The sequence below is a fragment of the Mytilus edulis genome, chromosome 1 (assembly GCF_963676685.1).
Source record: "Mytilus edulis chromosome 1, xbMytEdul2.2, whole genome shotgun sequence".
NCBI lineage: Eukaryota > Metazoa > Mollusca > Bivalvia > Mytilida > Mytilidae > Mytilus > Mytilus edulis.
Genome location: NC_092344.1, coordinates 119,084,911 through 119,102,310, shown reverse-complemented (window position 1 = coordinate 119,102,310; position 17,400 = coordinate 119,084,911). Strand labels below are relative to the sequence as shown.

The window sequence follows — 17,400 nt, the reverse complement described above, 5'->3', positions numbered from 1 at the left end:
CCCTATACCTCTAACCAATGTAGAAAAGTAAACGCATAACAATACGCACATTAAAATTCAGTTCAAGAGAAGTCCGAGTCTGATGACAGAAGATGTAACCAAAGAAAATAAACAAAATGACAATAATACATAAATAACAACAGACTACTAGCAGTTAACTGACATGCCAGCTCCAGACTTCAATTAAACTGACTGAAAGATTAATACATGTTTGACCCCGCCTCATTTTTGTGCCTGTCCCAAGTCAAGAGCCTCTGGCCTTTGTTAGTCTTGTATGTTTTTCAATTTTAGTTCATTTATATGTTTTAAAGTTTAGTGTGCCTAACGCCCATTTTCACTGAACTAGTACACAATTTTATTTAGGGACAAGCTGCATGCATGAGGAACACCTCATGGTGCGGGATTTTCTCGCTGTGTTGAAGACCCCTTGGTGCGAGCATTGGTGTCCTGCGACTGTTGTTTGCCCTTTGGTCCGGTTGTTGTGTCTTTGACATATTCTCCATTTTCATTTTCAATGGAGAAAAAAATCAGATGGAGGACACACACAAATGGTCCGGTCTTCAATTAAATACCGTGAATCTAATAAAGAATGCCAAGAAAAATGCATTAAAAGTTCCGTTAATATATTAAATTGCCAAATCAAAACATCAAACGGCGAACGCATTCCAGTCGACTAGCTGAGTTGTAATCTCTGTCCTGCCTTCAATCTATTTGGTCCTGCTATATTTTTTTGGTATATCCTTACTATTATTTACATAAATTGTTATCCTGCATTTTTTGCTGTCTTTTTTCTAAAAACTCATGTCCTACCCTGACGTTTTTTTTTCAAATTTCAACCAACCTCCGGACCCACCCAACACTTAAATATCAAATGGTAGCTCTTTAATCTCAGCCCGAAGTGAATGGTCATCTTGTATATTCAGGACGCTCATTTCGATACTCCGGAGAACAAAAATGGTTTGCACTATTAGCTCGAGAATGCATTAAAGTTCGAGAAAGATGAATTGGATTCGTATTTAATTTTTCTGCAATAAAATCTAAATGGCCCATACGTGTATCCCGTTGCCCCCCCTTTTTTCGTGAGAAAAAAATAGTTGATTATATAGGGAATCACTGAAGCATGGCGGGAGCGCCCCCACCTTAGGTCAGTCAACAGACCCCCTTATGAAAAGTTCTGGATCCGCCACTGTGGCCGCTTGCTGTCACACATGCAGTAGTAAAATAAATCACTTTATTTGGTATTGTCTTAATAGTCCGGCTTAAAATGTCTTTCATAATTCCATCTCAGTAGCATGTACATGCCGTGGCTAAATTAAACTAGTTGCAAGTGATTGTCTTATATGTTTTAAAAATTATAATTATAATATAATAGAAAATTTGACTGACTGGTGAAAAAATGCTCAGAATGTCAAGAACTAACTAAGATCTACGCACCGTTCATTCCCATAAAAATGTCATCAGATGCCTACTGGTTGGATTGTCTCTAAATGGACAATGTTTGTGTCTTGGAACTGAACAAAAACAGATTGGCATGCAGAAATTATATATACAGCAACACTGATGACCACTGATCTGTTATCGAAAGTTAAAGATATACAAAACTTTCAACATGACTGAAACTGAGACTGCTATATATATATTACATAGGCGGGGTCCTAATAGTCATCAATGAACTCCTTATCAGAGTTGTTGTGATTTTATTAAACAACAGTTTCTGCCTATATAACCAGTGATACATACTTACCGGCTGCACTTGAGTCAATGTCAACATAGTATTCATTGAATAAGAATACATTACTACTATTTTGTTGAGTGTATTTTCTGTGGTATATCATTTTATTTTATTATTTTTATAACACTTGTTACATATCTTTTATTGTTTGTGTATTGCATATGTTATTGTTTATAATAATATTGTCTGTATGCTATATGCCCTCCTGGGGCCCTAATTTGGTGAATAAAAATATTCTATTCTATTCTATTCTATAGTACAAAACTAAGAATGGAAACGGGAAAAGACAACAACCCATGCCGTACCCAATATTATGCCATGTAAACCATTTGGTTAAAAATAATTTTATCTGATTCGTAAAACAAAAAAGACAAACCACGATTGACAAATAAAATGGTAGAAAAGTAAAGGATCACCGTGAGCAACACAAACCCCACAAGTACGAGGTGCTTAATACCGGCCATATGCATGAACGTGCATGTAATTATGGTCGATGCCTCCGTTATTCAAAGAACCCATCGAGAGCTGCGAAGGTTCAGTGGAATCCGTGTACACTCCCTATCTTGATCAGGGGCGGATGCAGGAATTTTCGAAAAGGGGGGGGGGGGGTGCTAACCCAGGGCACCCAGGGCAAAGGGGGGTGCAAAACATATGTCCCGATACAAATGCATTGATCGGCAAAAATAAAGGGGGTGCGCACCCCCGGAACCCCCCCCCCCCCTGGATCCGCCACTGTTGATTGATGGAGATGTGTTACTAACGTATTTACAACAACATTTTGTACAAGGACAGTCCCCAACCCAACACAACTGAGGAGTTCTAGCTAGGCCTCACACCGAGAAGTTTGTTATTAGGGACCGGTCAATATTTATTGGGGGGGGGGGACCGGTACAAAATGCAGTAGTACACACATTTGTTTTAACTTAAATTTTTTTATTGTTTTCACCACTGATAGGACAGCAATACTTTTATGGCATATGTATGAATGTAGAAAAAAGCCTATACAAATTCAATAACAACAAAAACAAAAAAGTAACAACAATGGAAATACAATTTCAAGTCTAGACATTGATATTATGTTAACACAATCATGTAATGATTTTAAGGTTGAAAAAAATATACATGTACAAAATATCAAATCAAATATCAAATATGTTTATTTCCTAATTAAAGGGCCCTTATGGGCATATCAATTACAAACAAATAAATCATACATGACTTTTTTGTATAAAACAAAAAAAAACTAAAAAAAAAAAAAACATAAAATTAATTAAAAAAAAAAGAACATTGATGGAGCTTTTATAAGTGATATGATATACTACCATCGGTGTGGTACAAATTAAACAAATGCAAATCATTAAATATATACATCTTAAAGAATAAGTAAAACAATTTAACAATAAAATATTCTGACTAAAAAATTAGGAAAAAAGACAGAAAAAAATATATATGAAAAAAAGATAATACAAATTGTTCATAAACTATTGTAGAGTATTACTCTTCATGTCAGAATCTTCCATTAGAATTGAGAGCAGTTCTACTGTTTTGGCATATTTATTGCCTTCTTCAAGGAGGAGATGAGTTGAAATTCCAGACAAATAAAGTCTGTTAGATTTATTCATAGATTAGATAGGACATATACTTATTTAGTAAATATTTCATATAGGACAGAAACTTTTTTTGGTATATTCAGAGGGTAGGACATAGATTTTTCAGTTAAGATGGCCATCATGAATTGCAATGCCCCCCCCCCCCCCACCCCCAATTAATATTGACAGAGGCGGATCAAGAAATTTTCATAAGTGGGGGCCCACTGACTGACCTAAGAGGGGGCCCCGCTACAGTCACGCTTTAGTGAGTGATTCTCTATATAAGCAACCAAATTTTTTCCCAAAAAGGGGGGGGGGGGCTGGACCCCTGCCCCCACCTAAATCCGCCTCTGATTGACCGGTCCCTAATACGGTGGAGGAAGCCAAAGTACTATGAGAAAACCACTGTGGCACTCAGTGAGAACAGACAAATATCAGAAGATTGATCTCCAGGTCAAAGTAGAGGGCAACTTTTGATCAACCGAGGCCCCCGAAGTACCCATTCTTGTTTATACTCCGGTCTGGGTACCAGAGGAGTGTGAGGGAGTTTGAAATCACCATTGTGATGTAATGAAATTTCTAGTGCCCCGATTCTGAATCGAACCCGGGACCTTTAACATCAGAATCATCGGTTTCAAACATTAAACCCTCAAACATAAACTTGCAAAATAAACCCACAAAATAAAATCTGTCTTTTAATCAACCCTTTTCACTGTTCCGGAAGTCTGTCTTGGACTTCCTTTTTGAATTTTATCTACACGTTAGGACATCATTGTTAGTAATTTGCAAATTCAATCTGTTGCCATCCTTTAAAGTTTATAGTCATTAGCATTTTCTTTTTTTATGTTAATGAAGTTCTATGTTTCTGTATTTAGTTAATGTTCTAATTGTTATGAAAATGTTGTGTATGCGACAAGAAACTTGCATCATTTACTTCACGTATAAAGGTGCACTCGTCATGTAGTCTTGAAGGCTGGATTTTACATTGCAATTCATAAGAAAGCTGAGATACAATGTGATAACGTTGAAATTCATATCTATCATATCTGACCCATGACAAGTCGAACCTTTTAAGGTTTCTGAGCCCATATGCAGGTCATTGTTTTTTAAATAGAAACAGATGTGCCCCATAATTTGTGGGAAATGGAAAATGCACTATGTTAGTATGTGCTAAAATATAACGAAGATGAGCACAATCTACATTATACTTACCTTTTTTTGCCAGGTATTAGAAAAAGCGTTATTAATAGTTGAGCATTAGTGAGGATTTTTCAACGTTATTTACCTATATATGTTGTATTTTTCTATAACTTTACTTTGACATATAAATGTGAAACTTGAAGCTTAATTTTGATCAGAACTTGTACTTTACAAAAGACAAGTTTCGAGTTTGATGCATATCCGTCAAAAACTCTGGTTTTAGTGAACATCGCTTCCGTTCTAATGTTGAGCTAGTGGTTGGAAAATTATAATGCTGTATTGCACGATTATTATTCAGCTAATTAAATTTTCATAATCGACAAATCAGCACTGCTGTCATTAGGGAATTGTGATAAGGTACTTACAAAATAAAACTGAATTTCTTGTTTATCCTGCACTAAGACGCTTGATGAACGTTAATATTTCAGGGATACAGGAGATCCCCTCTATCTGGTAAATGACGTCATAAAGGCGCGTATAATTGATGATTTTTTTTCGTTGGCGGATGAATTCGAAAGTGGACTATTAAAAAGAAGCTCTAAAAAGCTATTAAACCCAACAACAAAAGCAGAACAAACAAAACATGCATGTCCACTCCTGCAAATATTCCAAAAAAAAATTACTGTAAAGAGACTATTTGAGTATGGTTTGTACCTGATATTATTTGCACAAACTACATTTCCCTACTTTCACTGGGACACGTGTACTTTTCTGGCTGTGAAATTCTTATCTTCAGAAGGCACGACACAGTAATGCAATCCTACCTATAGATTTGTTGCAAGTTATGATCTGTTTGTTTTGATGTAATTTCAGAAGGACGTCCGTCTCCAAACCAAAAATGGCATCGGATACGGAAGGGTATGTTATACCATTTATACAATATATTTTCGTTCATAAATTGGGTGAACCAAACTTGATAAATAAGTTTCTTTGACGATTTGTTGCAATTGTGGAGATACTGGGAAGTAGTTTAAAGGTCCAATATTCTGTTGAATATAAAAAAAAAACTAAAACAGGCTATTTAATTGATAATTTATGCTCATATGTTCAAGTACATTGTATTTAGACATAAAGATCGTGTTTATTTCTATAATTTTTAAAGAAAGTATCATATAGGTAACAAATTTATTCTAACTGGTCTGCCAATTTTCACCCCTCCTTGCAATTGGTAGATTGCTTTCTCATTAAAATTCAGATTACATCTTCATGATATTGCAAGCAATTTTAAGAAAACTTGTAAGCAGCAGAGAGTTTAATTTATGCTTTTAGAGATGATGTTCCCATGGCAGCAGGAGGAGTTATGGATATATATACAGCTCTACAGGAAGTTCTCAAGACATCTTTAATCCACGATGGCTTAGCAAGAGGCCTTCATGAGTGTGCCAAGGCACTTGACAAGTTAGTTTGGGATATATATAATTATACAGCTTTATTCATTATTCTTTATAAGGCATCAATGATTTACAATGCCTTAAATAGCAAGAGACTATAACAAGTTTTTCAAGACTTTTTAAAAGTAAACAAAATTGCTTTTTAAAATTTGCAAAATGAAAGAAACATACAGGGCTCACACTACTTCAGAATTATAGGGAGAAGTGACTTCTCTTTTTGAAACTGATAGGGAGAAGTGGTGAAATTTGAAAGAGAAGTGCTCATTCGCGCGGTGCACTACAATATTTGGATTTTACAATAGTATAAAGGGCTATATGTAAATAATGTTCTTTTTATATTGTTCAATTCATATCTGAGTAAAAAAAATACAATTTAAGTAACATTTGAAATTAAAAGTTGTTTAAGTTTTACTAAGGTTCTTGTGAGAAACTTATTCCAACTAAATATCTAGCACTAAAAAAAAAAAATATTTTAAAAAATGTAAAGAAATTATAATATATCATTATTACAATTTAATTAAAAATTATCTTGTGTATGAAATTCAGTGTTTCTCATAAAAAAATATAAAAGTTATTAAGCTGGGCCATAATATATTGAAAGTGTTTCTCATAAAAAAATATAAAAGTTATTAAGCTGGGCCATAATATATTGAAATTAGTATAATAGTCTCAGAGTTAAGCAACTTTAATCAATAGTTTGAAACAATCCATAAAAAATATAGGGAATTATATACACCAATCAATTAGATGTAACCAAAAGTCTCTTAATGTGTGTGGAATGCGTATTTTTTCCCTTTGGGATCAATATTCTTCTGTCAGCTGTTGCGTCCGTAGTAATTATTGTAAAAGTACGGATTTCGGTCATAGCTGGTCCCGTTCAGATCCGTAGTTTAGAAATCGGTCAATGGCGGATGAATGCAAGAAAATTTACAAAAATAAACGATGTTTGACAAGTTATTTGAAAAGGAACATGACGTTTTTAATGCAATAAATGGATTAAACATTTACTGGAGGCAACTTTTATCACGTTTAAATGAAGTAACAAACTTATTTTGCCGCCGAAATTTAGGTTGATGTACGTTTTCGAGTAACAAGCACCGGAACTTGCGAAAATGCATGAAGTGATAAAAAGTTGTATTTTTATCAAATAACCTGCTACATACTGCGAAGACAATGCTTCAACCTCTTTTCTAAAGATAATGAATCGTTTATGTCTGAATTTCTTTAATTATCAATAAAAAATTGATGTTTCATCAATTTGGTAAAAATTGAAAATGTCCGATGACGGAAGCGACTGAAAGCGAGTATCGTCAAGAACAGGGCGACTTGATTTCGCTTTTGGGGGTCGGGGAAAGCGAAGTGACGGTCGGGAAGGCGACTTCTTCGCCCAAGTCGCCTGGTAGCGTGAGCCCTGACATATAAGTTTACATGGATAGATTAAATCTGGTTTTAGACAATCACAAAAGTCAGATTTTTATTAAATTAGTAAAGGTAACACTATTCACAGAGTAATGCATTTGACAGTTAGCTTAATTTTATCAACTGTATTTCTTTAATCAAATGCAGAACACAAAAATTAGTATTCATCTTTCAGACGTCAAGCCCATCTTTGCATCTTGGCCAACAACTGTGACGAACCAGCTTACGTTAAGTTAGTTGAAGCACTCTGTACAGAACATGGCATTAATCTATTGAAGGTAAAACATGATGTTAAATTATTTATATGAATTATGATTAGACTCACATTGGATATATCATATATAAATTATAATGATTGATTGATAGTTGTTCGTCCCAACAACATGTCCAGTGGCAAATATTTCATACACCTTCAGGACATTAAAACAAGGTATTGTCAGATCTTTGTAAGCAAGACATGGATGCAGGATCTTACGAATATTAAGATTGAAATTTTGTGACCAGGGTTTTACTTCAAGGTTGACCCTATTCATATACCCTAGTCAATATATCTTGTTAATAAAATGAAATTTAGTGGTGTTAGCTAGTGGATATGATCTTTAACCCTTTCAAGGCGAACAATGCATTGAGGCATCCCCGTAGCCAGGCCGAACAATGCGTTGAGTCATCCCCGTAGCCAGGCCGAACAATGCTTTCATGCATTACAATCACGTGATGAAAATAATTTTCGTCTTTTTAACTCATTTCCCCCGTAAAGCTACGTTTAACCCAATAAATATCAAGGTTTTCAACAAGCTTGCATGTTACAGTATAGGAATACGTATTCTTACTGAGTTTGACGCCTAATATTTACCATAGTACAATGAAAGATCGGTAGCGTCAACAAACAAAATAAGTCGTCGCCATTTTGTACAAGACATGTGATGCGAACATGTGACCTTTTAGGTCAAGAAAATGTTATTTGGAAGGAAAGTCAAATATAATTTCATTATTAATTTGATTTATATAATGATTAGAATAACGAAAAATGCTTTTCAAAACTTCACGGAGAATAAAAGTCAAGTAATAATTGGACTTCCGTGGGCGCGGCTATTCCATTTTCCCACGAGTGCAAAAGGTCGCACTCCTTTTATGGAAAATCTAAATAAAACTATCCAATCACTTTCCTCTCCCACTTGCTCGGTGTCAAGGACGCCAAAATCGTAGTAAATATAGTAAAATGTCGTCTGTAACATTTTGAAAATACAAAAATGTCCGACACTTCAGAGGACGAGTTTGAGGGGTTTTCGGCGGGTGAAATCGAACTTGCATGCCAAAGATATCAAGTGCAATTAGCCCAAAACGGCATTGGTGATGATTTTCTGATAAGTGATGTCGAAAGTGAACTGTCTGATGACAATAATGATGAACCACAACTTGTTGACGTAAATAATGCCGGTGATGCACCCAACAATGATGGATGGCACCAAGAGTTTGATATTTATGAAAGAGGTCTCCCCCATCTGTTCCAACCTAGAAATACTACTGGTCCACAAAATATATTAGGCCCAGAGAAGGATATAATTGACTTTTTCCAACTGTTCTTATCTGACCACCTTTTACAACAGATAATTGAGAAAAGTGATGGCTATGCAAACATGCAAAAAGATTTGAATCCTGACCTACACAAGTCAGCTTGGTCTTGTCCCTCCTTGCCCGAGATGAAGGCTTTTATTGGTTTAACTTTCCTAATGGGTATTGATGTAAAGCCAGATTTAAAATCCTACTGGTCTAAAGATTGTCTGGAAACCCCATATTTTCCCACAGTTTTGGCACGTGACAGGTTCATGCAAATTATGAGATATCTACACTTTACTGATCCTCACCAGCGAGTTCCACAAAGAGGGGAGCCTAACTACGACAGTACTTACAAAGTCAGATACTTTATGGACGCCCTTAACCAACAAATGAGGGATCAATATATACCTAAAAGAAATGTATCAATAGATGAGTGTATGATACCATACAAGGGAAGGGTTGCCTTGAAACAATACATGCCTGCAAAACCAACAAAATGGGGAATCAAGCTCTGGGCGTTGGCAGAGTCTGACACTGGGTATATGTCATTTTGTAAAATCTACCAGGGCAAAACAGATCGAACCCATGTAGGGTTGGCTAGCACTGTCGTTATTTCCTGTCTTGAAGGTGCCAATTTATCCAGACAAGGTTACCATGTTTACATGGATAACTACTTTTCCAGTCCTGAATTGTTCACCAACTTATTTGAAAATCTTGACACTGGAGCCTGTGGAACAGTCCGTCAAAACAGAAGAGGCTTACCACAGGATTTAATGACAAAGAAGCCTGTTGGTATTACACAGAGAGGAGACAGTCAATTTAGGCAAAAGGGGGCAATTTCAGCTACAGTATGGAAAGACAAGAAAAATGTTTCTGTGATATCTACCATCCATGACAACAGCTTGACGGAAGTGAGTAGAATTGTTCAACAAGAAGGACAATTCCAAAGGCAGCAACTCCAATGTCCAAAGATGGTTGCAGATTACACCAGCCACATGGGCGGTGTCGACCGTTGTGACCAGTACATACAGTACTATTTCTTCTGTCACAAAACAAATAAATGGCCAAAGAGAGTGTTCTTCAAGATGCTGGAAATTATTAAGTTTAATGCTTACCGTCTGTTACAAATGTCACCAAATCACCAGCAAACTACATCAATGACCTATTTGGATTTTTCTAAATCAGTTGCAACTCAACTCATTGCAGGGTATACCACAAGGGACAACCGTAGGGGGAGGCCATCTAACCTACCTGTAGAAGTCAGACTTACACACAGACATTTACCAGCAGATTTGGGTAACAAGACATGGTGTCATGTATGCTGGCATAGGGTAGCTAATGATACTCAGGAAAAAAGGCGTCAGACAAAATATGGTTGCGTAGAATGTAGCAAACACCTTTGCATGCCACATTGCTTTACAGTCTACCACTCAGTCAGAAATTACACTTCTTAATTGACAGTTACTTTGTTACACATGAAGTTGAAGGAAAATACATAATTTGCTGAAAAGATATTCATCATTTGTTGAGAGGATTTTCATTGTTTGTTGAAAGGATATTCATAATTTATAATTGTTGTTACAGTTGACAGTTTCATTTATTAATTTTTGATCAACAATATTCCAAATTTTAAAGAACATTTAATTATTTTCATCATTGAACAATACACAACCAAAGACTGGAAATTCTAGCATCTCATAGAAACTGACACAGATAATTATTTAAATAAATCATAGTAAGTTCATTATTGTTTTTAAAGAGTCTCACTTAGTTTATCAAGATATTGAAGTGTTAAATATTCATACATGTATATTGGTGTGTCAGATCAGAATACATTGGAATAATATTTCCATGATACAAAACAAAACCAGAAAAAATATATATGCATGCACATTCATTTAAAAAAGCACATATGAATCTGGAAAAGAATTCATGATTGTACCAGAAAAAATAGTATTTGATATCTCCACAAAATTTTAATAAATCCACAAAAGATCCCAATAGTCAGTTTATATCTAAATCAATGCAAAAATACAAAGAAAACATTGGACCAAGAAAGACAACTCCAACTTGTTCAGAGTCATCTGATTGCATACTGTACAGGTAAAAAATGGCCGCCGGAGAATTTGACATACCATTTTCATTCGTGTTTATTCACACCATTGAGCTAGAATTTTGACTCTGGAGTTATTTTTTCCATAAAACTTTGATAAAGGAACACTCGATAGGTGTTAATTACCGTTTGCAGTGTTAATTTAGAAGATGGAAGGAATAAACATAAACCGGTCACAAAAAAAAAATGATTTCTCAAATAAAACGTCATTTTCCTCCAACTAAAGGTTAAAACATGTCAAAAGTATGTATTGTCATGTAAATTTGTTTGTATTGCAACGATCCTTTCATACTTAAGTGTAAAACTATCGAGTTTGAACCCGATTTGATGAGAAACAACAAAGATACAAACGTTTTTTACAAAACGTCACTTTTTCTTCAGTCACACGTCAAATTAATTCAGGCCTGGTAAACAACGTCCTGAAATTTGATCAGGTCACACAACGTCACGGTAAACAAAAAATCAGTAAGGAAAGTGTTAAACAGCCACCAAAATCTATGATGAAGAATTCCATGCTCCCTCTTCTGAAGTTTGATGTGGATACAATGGAAATTATTTCTACTCTGAGGTTTTATAAATATTATTCATAATGTATGTTGGTTGATCGCTTGAAGATTGATTAATGTCCAGTGGCTTATATTTTGGTCATATTCCAAATGAGAACAAATCGTCTGTCGAGAAGGTTGGCCTTGGTAAATGTGGTCTTTTGGAATGCCTTTGGAGAAGGGGGGGGAATGTGAGGATAGGGACAAAATGTTTGACTGGCAACCCCTCTGTCAGTTATTTCAAGAGATCTGAAATGTGGCATGATTAATATTGCAATTCCAACCAGCTGTGACTGTCCTCGAACATATCTTACAAATTTAAATGTTATTGGAATGGCATCACTTAATTGGTGCCAGAAGACTAGTAGAACTATAAATGGCAGTAAATTATATGCTTTGTAAATTGTATCATGTTAAAACCTCTATTAAAATTCCAATTGTGTTTAATCACATTCTTAATTGGAAATAAATTACTGATTCACTGAGTGACTGAAATTTAAAAATATTCATAAAAATTTACTTGAACCTGTGATGAAGAATTCCATGCTCCCTCTTCTTAAGTTTGATGTGGATACAATGGAAATTATTTCTACTCTGAGGGTTGACAAGTAATATACAGTATATTATTGATTGATTGTTGCTTGATTTATGCTCAGTGGCAAATATTTCATGTATATTTTGTTGGAAGAGAACACATGAACAAAACTACATAATGAAAGTTCTGCAAGGTATGTTTACCATGATGAAGGGCTTGAAATCTAGACTGCCACTGTACAATGAAGGCATGATGGATTGGGGCAAACATGTTGTAATGCATCAGGGACCTCTTGTTGCAAATGTTCTGTAATTTGCAAGAACAGAATTCCTCCGATTCAACAACCAAATTCATATCATCTGTGATTGTATTTTATATTTCTCGACAACCAAACATATGCCCATATTTATCAAGGGTTTTACTGCAGGATGGTAAAAGTATTAGGATTGACCAGTAAATAACTTTAATTGGACCTCAAACTTAAGTCATTAAAACCTATGATGAGGAATTCCATGCTCCCTCTTCTGAAGTTTGGTGTGGATACAATGGAAATTATTTCTACTCGGAGGGTTGACAAGTATAGTCCGTTTGACTTCTATAAATCTTCAAAAAATAATTCTTAAAATTTCATTTTTAAAGATAAATATTTTTTTTCTTCATGTATGTTAATGTATTATATATACGAACTCTGACTATGCATATCATAATTTTTAAACCTATAATAAAAAAAGTTACTCATTAGGTCTCTATGTTACTTCAATTTATTTTAATATAAAATACTCAATGGAGTACGTATGAGTAGTGTAACAGCCTTCCATTCAAAACAAAAACATTAGACATGTGCTCTAAACCTGTTTTATTGTACCATGTGACTTTACTCATTTAAATAACTCTGGTCATGTGTGCATGCTTTTGTATTTCTCATTGAATACAGAAAGCTCAGTAATCACATGACCAGAGTTATTTAAATGAGTAAAGTCACATGGTACAATAAAACAGGTTTAGAGCACATGTCTAATGTTTTTGTTTTGAATGGAAGGCTGTTACACTACTCATACGTACTCCATTGAGTATTTTATATTAAAATAAATTGAAGTAACATAGAGACCTAATGAGTAACTTTTTTTATTATAGGTTTAAAATTATGATATGCATAGTCAGAGTTCGTATATATCATACATTAACATACATGAAGAAAAAAAATATTTATCTTTAAAAATGAAATTTTAAGAATTATTTTTTGAAGATTTATAGAAGTCAAACGGACTATAATATACAGTATATTATTGATTGATTGTTGCTTGATTTATGCTCAGTGGCAAATATTTCATGTATATTTTGTTGGAAGAGAACACATGAACAAAACTACATAACCAAGGTTCTGCAAGGTATGTTTACCATAATGAAGGTGTTGAAATCTAGACTGTCACTGGGCCTTGAAGGCATGTTGGATTTGGGCAGACATGTTGTCATGTAGCAGGGACCTCTTGTTGCAAATGTTCTGTAATTTGCAAGAACAGAATTCCTCCGATTCAACAACCAAATTCATATCATCTGTGATTGTATTTTATATTACTTGACAACCAAACATATGCCCATATTTATCAAGGGTTTTACTGCAGGATGGTAAAAGTATAAGAGATGACCAGTAAATAACTTTTAATTGGACCTCAATCTTAAAGGTCATTAAAACCTATGATGAAGAATTCCATGCTCCCTCTTCTGAAGTTTGATGTGGATACAATGGAAATTATTTCTACTCTGAGGTTTTATATGAGTATAAAAATTCAGTATATTATTGATTGATTGTTTGATTAATATCCAGTGAAAAAAATATTTCATGTAAATTTTGGAAGAGAACAAATGAACAAAGCTTTGTAACGAATTAATGTTCTGCAAGGTATGTTTACCATGATCAAGGTATTCAAATCTTGACTCTAACTGGGCAATGAAGGCATTTTGGATTGAGGCAGACATTTTATCATGCATTAGGAACCTCTTGTTGCAAATGTTCAAAATGTCTAAATTACTCCATGAAGTTGTATTTTGTATATGCTTCACAACGAAGCATAGTTGTGAAGCATATGCCCATATTAAGCAAGGGTTTTACTGCAAACTGTTAAAACTCAAAGGGATGGTCAGAAAATAAATTGCATTGGACCTCAACCTTTACATAAACAATTCACTTAAACCTATGATGAAGAATTCCATGCTCCCTCTTCTGAAGTTTGATGTGGATACAATGGAAATTATTTCTACTCTGAGGTTTCATAAATATTTTGTATACGGTACATAGTGTATGATTGATAGATTAATTTGTATAGTTATATAGAAAAGGCTGACATATATTTAAAATACATTTCTTATGAAGATGCTCTGAATTTTTTACAGATAGATGACAGCAAGAAACTAGGAGAATGGGCTGGTCTATGCAAAATTGATAGAGAAGGAAAGGCCAGGAAAGTTGTTGGCTGTAGCTGTGTAGTTGTTAAAGTAAGTTATCTCCCCTTATACATGATGAGTGTTTTCTGCATCTGAGACTGACATTGCTGATCAAGGATGAAGCAATTAGGAGATAACTGTATTGTATTTTAAGCTCCGACGGCATCAATTGGGGATTTGATGGTCGCAAATTAAGTTTACTGGCGACGCGTTAGCGGAGACAGTAAACGGGTATTTGCGACCATCAAATCCCAAATTGATGCCGTCGGAGCTTAAAATACAATTATCTCCATTCTAATGAAACTGACAGAAAATAACGTTAAAACATGTATTTAAAATCTGTCATATGCTGTCTGCGCTTGCGCGTATGTCCCATAGCATCAATTGTCAATTGATGCCATGTAAGAAAGTGACGTTATCCAATCAAAATGAACGTTACAAACGTTGTTGCATTAGAATATAAATTTATATGTTGTTTCCTATCAAATTCATGCATAATTACATCCCACATTTTATGAACCCTAGCCTGATAAAATATAGCCTGTGATGAAGAATTCCATGCTCCCTCTTCTGAAGTTTGATGTGGATACAATGGAAATTATTTCTACTCTGAGGCTTGATAATTTCCCAACTTAGTCACTGCTTTAGAAAAAAAAACATAGGGTATTGAGCACAATATTTTATAAATCCTGTCCATGAACATAGAAAGTAATTTATCAATGAATTATATTCGCATTAAGACATTTTCCCAAATATTTAAGTAACTAAATGTATGTATGTATAACCATACCTCGGAAAATAAAATAAATGGTTGATGCTGAATGAATTTTCAAAATGTATATACTAGAGTTATCTTCCTTTGTCTATATGATTGTAGTTGAAAAAATTCATAGCATTGCATTCAAGGGCTTAGTATAGTACAATGTTAAATTTTTAGTTCCTAATTAAAGATTAATGCATTCTTCACCCTTCAGTGCTCATAAGCAACTTAAAAGTTCCCATTGAGAAACAGAATGCGTAAAGAAAAATTGCAATGATTTTCCTTGATTTACAACATTTATATTGAGAGAAATGCTAACCATAATTTTATATATTGTTTGTCACGTCTAAACTTCTAGACACATCTACATTTGATTTACAATATATTAAACAATACTGCTTGCTTTATAGAATGGTTTATACCGTGATAGTGTGAGGCTTAACGAGTATAGACCTAATTTGTATTATTTCTGTTTTTAGGATTATGGAAAAGAATCACAGGCTCTGGATGTTCTTCACGAATACTTCAGATCAAAGAAATAAACTTTCAAATAAAATGTGATGTTATGAGAGGAAAAAAGTGTTGTCTTCTGTATGCATGAAATATATTGCCAATCAATGATATACCCTGTCATGGAATCTTCATTTAATTTTAAACCAAACAAAGATTTTCTTTGCAAAATAAAAGATCTACAAGATATAGAGCCTAAGAGGAAGTGGCTGTACTAACATGTAAAAATTGCTCATACACTAGAACTTGGCATTATCAAGCTGCAGACCATATATGAAAATCATTCCCATACATAAAAACAAAAACAAAGAAGATTTAGCTGATGATTTGTATCCAATGTCTTTCGGACAGGCAATCAGAAGTCTAGTTGTTACAAAGATATATTTTTGGTGTTGTCCGTGAAGATGAAAATTGAGTTTGTCACGTTGAATATCATCCAAAAAAATATTACAATCATAAGCTATAACTACATGACACAAGTTAACAAATAGAATCATTAGGTAGTTTCCAAATTTTAAACAAAAAGTTTGGGTTATATTGCCATTACTTTGTTGGTTTGTTCAGCACTTTTTTTTTTTTATGCTGGAACCAATTTATTTTTTGATACTGATAATATTGACTAATTTTTCATCACACATTTACAGTTAAATTACAAATGTACTACTGACCAGAATGACTCCATATTTGATAATCAGTTTGACAGTGACAAGTTAAATTGTCAACAGTTTTGCCCCCACTGCAGATGAAGCTTGTCCAACGAGGGGCAGATCCAGCCATTTTAAAAATGGGGGATTCCAACTATATGTCCCCATTCAAATGCATTGATCATCCAAAAAAAGGGGGGGGGGGGGTTCCACCCCCCGGAACCCTCTCCCTGGATCTGCCAATACCAGTCTGGCCCGAAATTGGTTTCTGTTCTCAATTAAGTTTCCCTCAACCAAATGTGATGAAAACCTGTATTTAAAGCAAATTACCACATAAGTAAATTTTGAATCTCTGTGGCAAGACTATTTAAAACTGTTCTCTAGTATGCCTCTTTATAACACATACAAGCTTGGGTATCATCTGTGCCCCCTTGGAAACATTCTCCATTTATTTGGTTGTGTGGGAAACTTGCTCCCTTTCTCGTACTATGAATTGTGAGTTGGGGCATGCTTTAGTAGTCTGAAGGTGGTAGTATTGAGCAAACAAAGTTTTTAGTGGTGAAAAAGATAAGCTACCAAACCATATTTTAATTAAAAAAAACCTGTTTATTTGAAAAGGTTTGCTATCCATCATTATTTGCATTTGCTTTGTCTCGAAGTGGCAGAGGTGAGACCTATATACTCTCATGTCATCTACAAGTTGTTAAATACAATACAATACAATAAAATATTTTTATTTTCCAAATTAAAGGGCCCATTAAGAGCATAACATTAATTACAACATGACATAAACATTACAGAGTGATTAAAGAAACATAAAATAATAATTCAAATGCATGAAGAAAGAATCAGTGGTCAAGGGGAGATAATTTGGATATGTTTTAGAGTTAAGTTGACTAATTTTCTGATTTTCTAAGTTGCAGGCCTTTATCGAGGTATGCACATAAAATTGATAAAAATCTG

The 17,400-nt window shown here is 34.4% G+C and overlaps 2 protein-coding genes across 2 annotated transcripts; both read left to right on the top strand.

The window, feature by feature from the left end:
• The first annotated feature begins 4,002 nt into the window (after positions 1 to 4,002).
• Positions 4,003 to 15,862, top strand: LOC139503455 (small ribosomal subunit protein eS12-like). Its single transcript, XM_071293234.1, has 6 exons — positions 4,003 to 4,095; positions 5,335 to 5,379; positions 5,791 to 5,919; positions 7,507 to 7,609; positions 14,473 to 14,574; positions 15,763 to 15,862. Exons 2-6 carry the CDS (start codon positions 5,360 to 5,362, stop codon positions 15,823 to 15,825), a joined length of 417 nt encoding a protein of 138 aa, XP_071149335.1. The 5' UTR covers positions 4,003 to 4,095; positions 5,335 to 5,359; the 3' UTR covers positions 15,826 to 15,862.
• On the top strand, positions 7,936 to 11,476 carry LOC139503257 (piggyBac transposable element-derived protein 4-like). Its single transcript, XM_071293022.1, has one exon. It carries the CDS (start codon positions 8,582 to 8,584, stop codon positions 10,340 to 10,342), a length of 1,761 nt encoding a protein of 586 aa, XP_071149123.1. The 5' UTR covers positions 7,936 to 8,581; the 3' UTR covers positions 10,343 to 11,476.
• Positions 15,863 to 17,400: the final 1,538 nt, after the last annotated feature.